Here is a 3,082-nt window from a genome sequence, read left to right as displayed (position 1 = left end):
AGCTATGATTTTATGAAGTTACTTGGTGAAAAAAAATATGGGTAAATGTCACAAAAAACACTCTTTTTACACAGAAATTTGATTTTGATACCATGTTTTTTTGTGTCAATTTTGACACTGTGTTTTCCAATTTGTTACAATTCTGACCATTTGATCGGTTAACCAGGTTACATGCTGACGTGGCATGATGACGTGTCAGTTTTGATGATGTGGCATGCTGACATGATATGCTGACGTGTCAAAATTGATTTTTTTCCATAAAAAACACTAAGTTTTCACTTTTTTCGATTTTGACACTAACTTTAACTTTTTATTTCAATTTTGACACTATGTTTTTTTTGTTCCAGTCGAACATCTTTTATCAAATTTTGTTCAGTTTTGTCTATTTTCTATTTGAAACCGTATAAATATATATATATATATATATATATATATATATATATATATATATATATATATTTATTACGTTTTAAACTGTATAAACATATTTTTTTCGTTTAAAAACCACATTTTTATTTAAATACAATGTGTTTTTTTTTCATACATTCAAAGCATTAGTTATATCATGAGAATCACACTAACCATAAGTTTCTAATAAGATGTAAAAATTTGATGGGTTACAAACTTGATATCTGAGTTTTGATCGACTACACGCTTCCAAACCTCCAAACATATTTTAAAGTTGCATATTTAATATAAAATACAATTTTTATATAACTAATACGTATTTATATATAAAAATATGGTTTGAGTGTAAAAAAATATATTTATACAAAACTATGGTTTTAAAATGAAAAAAAAAACATATCTATACGATTTAAATGTATTAAAAAAATATTTATACGGTTTCAAATAGAAAATTGTCAACATTGAACAAAATTGGAAAAAATGATGTTCGATTTGGAACAAAAAAACATAGTGTCAAAGTTGAAAGAAAAAATTAAACTTAGTGTTAAAATCGAAAAAAAATTGAAAACTTAGTTTTTTTTGTGAGAAAAAAAATTCAATTTTGACACGTCAGCATATAATGTCAGCATGCCACATCATCAAAACTAACACGTCATCATGCCACGTCAGCATGTAACCTGATTAACCGGTCAAGTGGTCAGAATTGTAACAAATTGAAAAACACAATGTCAAAATTGACACAAAAAAAACACAGTGTCAAAATTGAATTTCTAAAAATATCTTCAATTAACCCAGGACATGATCTTTACCTAGATCCAGAAATAGTAAAACGAACCAACCAAAACGCTTTGTTGCTGATCACACGGGTTACAATCGTACGGCCAACAATCCCTTGTATATTATTCGATCCAACGGCCACAAAAACATATACCCCTCCTACCTTTACTTACAAAAGCCTACCTAATAAACGACATCTCAATCACAAACGAAAATCAATTTCATTTCTAGAGACAAAAAAAAAATGTCAGGAAGAGGAAAGGGAGGCAAGGGATTGGGAAAGGGAGGAGCTAAACGACATCGTAAGGTTCTCCGGGACAACATCCAAGGTATCACCAAGCCGGCGATCCGCCGTCTGGCCAGACGAGGAGGTGTTAAGCGTATCAGTGGGCTAATCTACGAGGAGACCCGTGGAGTTTTGAAGATCTTTCTGGAGAACGTCATCCGTGACGCCGTCACATACACCGAACATGCTCGCCGGAAAACTGTTACAGCCATGGATGTCGTCTATGCTTTGAAGCGCCAAGGCCGTACTCTCTACGGATTTGGTGGTTAATAAAATTTTAGGGTTTCTATGGTTCTTGTTTGACACCGGAGTTTAATCTGAAGTGATATTACTTGTAATTGAAGTTCTTAATATAATATCAGATAGCAAGTCAATTTATGGTTTAAATTTATTCTTTCTCGAATGATTTATCTTTATCCAGCATATGGAATTTAGTTTTGTCATTGAATTTGAATACTTTTTAGGCCATTTGCATCTGGAAGATAGTGGAATTATTCTATCAGAGTATGCAATATTGCTTACAGATCAAGCAACGTATTATCATTCATAGGGTTCTAAAAGCAGTAGGATGATACTTGGTCAATTGATTTAGATTTTGAATTCTTGAGAGGTTTACATAACTTTCACTGATCGTGTATTTTCCCTTTGATGTAGTCGTTGAATATAACGTATCACTCTTTTTTTTAAATAACTCTGGACTTAGAATTTAGTAATTTGTATGTTTGACTTTTTCTGGATCTGTAACCTGATCAATGAAACTGTGTATTGCAGTTTGTGTAATCGTTCTTGAATTCGTTGATGTGTTTTTGATATATTATTTTTATCATTGCGTTAAATACCGCAAGATTGTATATTTTGTCTTAAAAGGAAGGATCAAATAAATTATTGAACACGGGATGCAATAACAGCCTCCCTTTATCCTCCTTGCAGTCTTTTGAGAACCAAACCAACCCTAATTTGTGTGTGTGCTTCATTTTGTGTGTTATAAGCTTTGGAAGGTGAATCTTAGTGAGGAAAGCTTGGAGAAACAGGTGACTAGAAGTAAGGAACTTGTGGGGATCATAAATCTACCTCAATTAACATCATCTGATGGTATCAAGTCGTCACCTTTACCTCATTCCTTTCTAGATCTCATTTGGGTGGCGTTTAGGGTATTTTTGGCTTGGTTATGATGATTTTGTGGTGTATGAACTGGATCTGAAGTTGCAACTTCAGATCTGGACCCTTCTTGGGTTCTAGGTTCGTAAAGTTTTAAGCTTGGTCCTGTATGAAGCCTTCCTTGAGTGTAAAACTCCATTATAATCCTAGATTTGTCATTTAGATCCTTTAGAGCGTTGCATGCATGTAAAGTTTGCAACTTTACGTGATAAACATGCATTGGGAAGTTGGATCTACAATATGGAGCCTCAGTATGGCTTAAAAAAGCATTTGTATGGATGAATGATTGAAGGGATTCGACGAGTCATATTAAGATGGGCATGAACTCAACGCGTTGATGAATAACTCGGCGAGTCCGTTGAAGATTGCCTTAAACTTGGTGAGTCAGGCGAAGACTCGACGAGTCGGCTAGGGTTTTTCTCAACCTTTGGAGACGTATGAACTCGACGAGTT

At 33.6% G+C, this 3,082-nt stretch overlaps 1 protein-coding gene across 1 annotated transcript; it reads left to right on the top strand.

Moving 5' to 3' along the window:
- The first annotated feature begins 1,372 nt into the window (after positions 1 to 1,372).
- Positions 1,373 to 1,858, top strand: LOC145045262 (histone H4). Its single transcript, XM_078993599.1, has one exon. It carries the CDS (start codon positions 1,430 to 1,432, stop codon positions 1,739 to 1,741), a length of 312 nt encoding a protein of 103 aa, XP_078849725.1. The 5' UTR covers positions 1,373 to 1,429; the 3' UTR covers positions 1,742 to 1,858.
- The last annotated feature ends 1,224 nt before the right edge of the window (positions 1,859 to 3,082 follow it).

The sequence above is a fragment of the Lactuca saligna genome, chromosome 5 (genome assembly GCF_052625555.1).
Source record: "Lactuca saligna cultivar CGN05327 chromosome 5, ASM5262555v1, whole genome shotgun sequence".
NCBI classification, from domain to species: Eukaryota; Viridiplantae; Streptophyta; class Magnoliopsida; order Asterales; family Asteraceae; genus Lactuca; species Lactuca saligna.
Note: the sequence above shows the minus strand (reverse complement) of the source record. Positions and strands in the feature narration are given on the sequence as shown.

Bases quoted from the DNA above. Each gene is read 5' to 3' on its own strand.
- LOC145045262 (XM_078993599.1), top strand. From the start codon at position 1,430: ATGTCAGGAAGAGGAAAGGGAGGCAAGGGATTGGGAAAGGGAGGAGCT.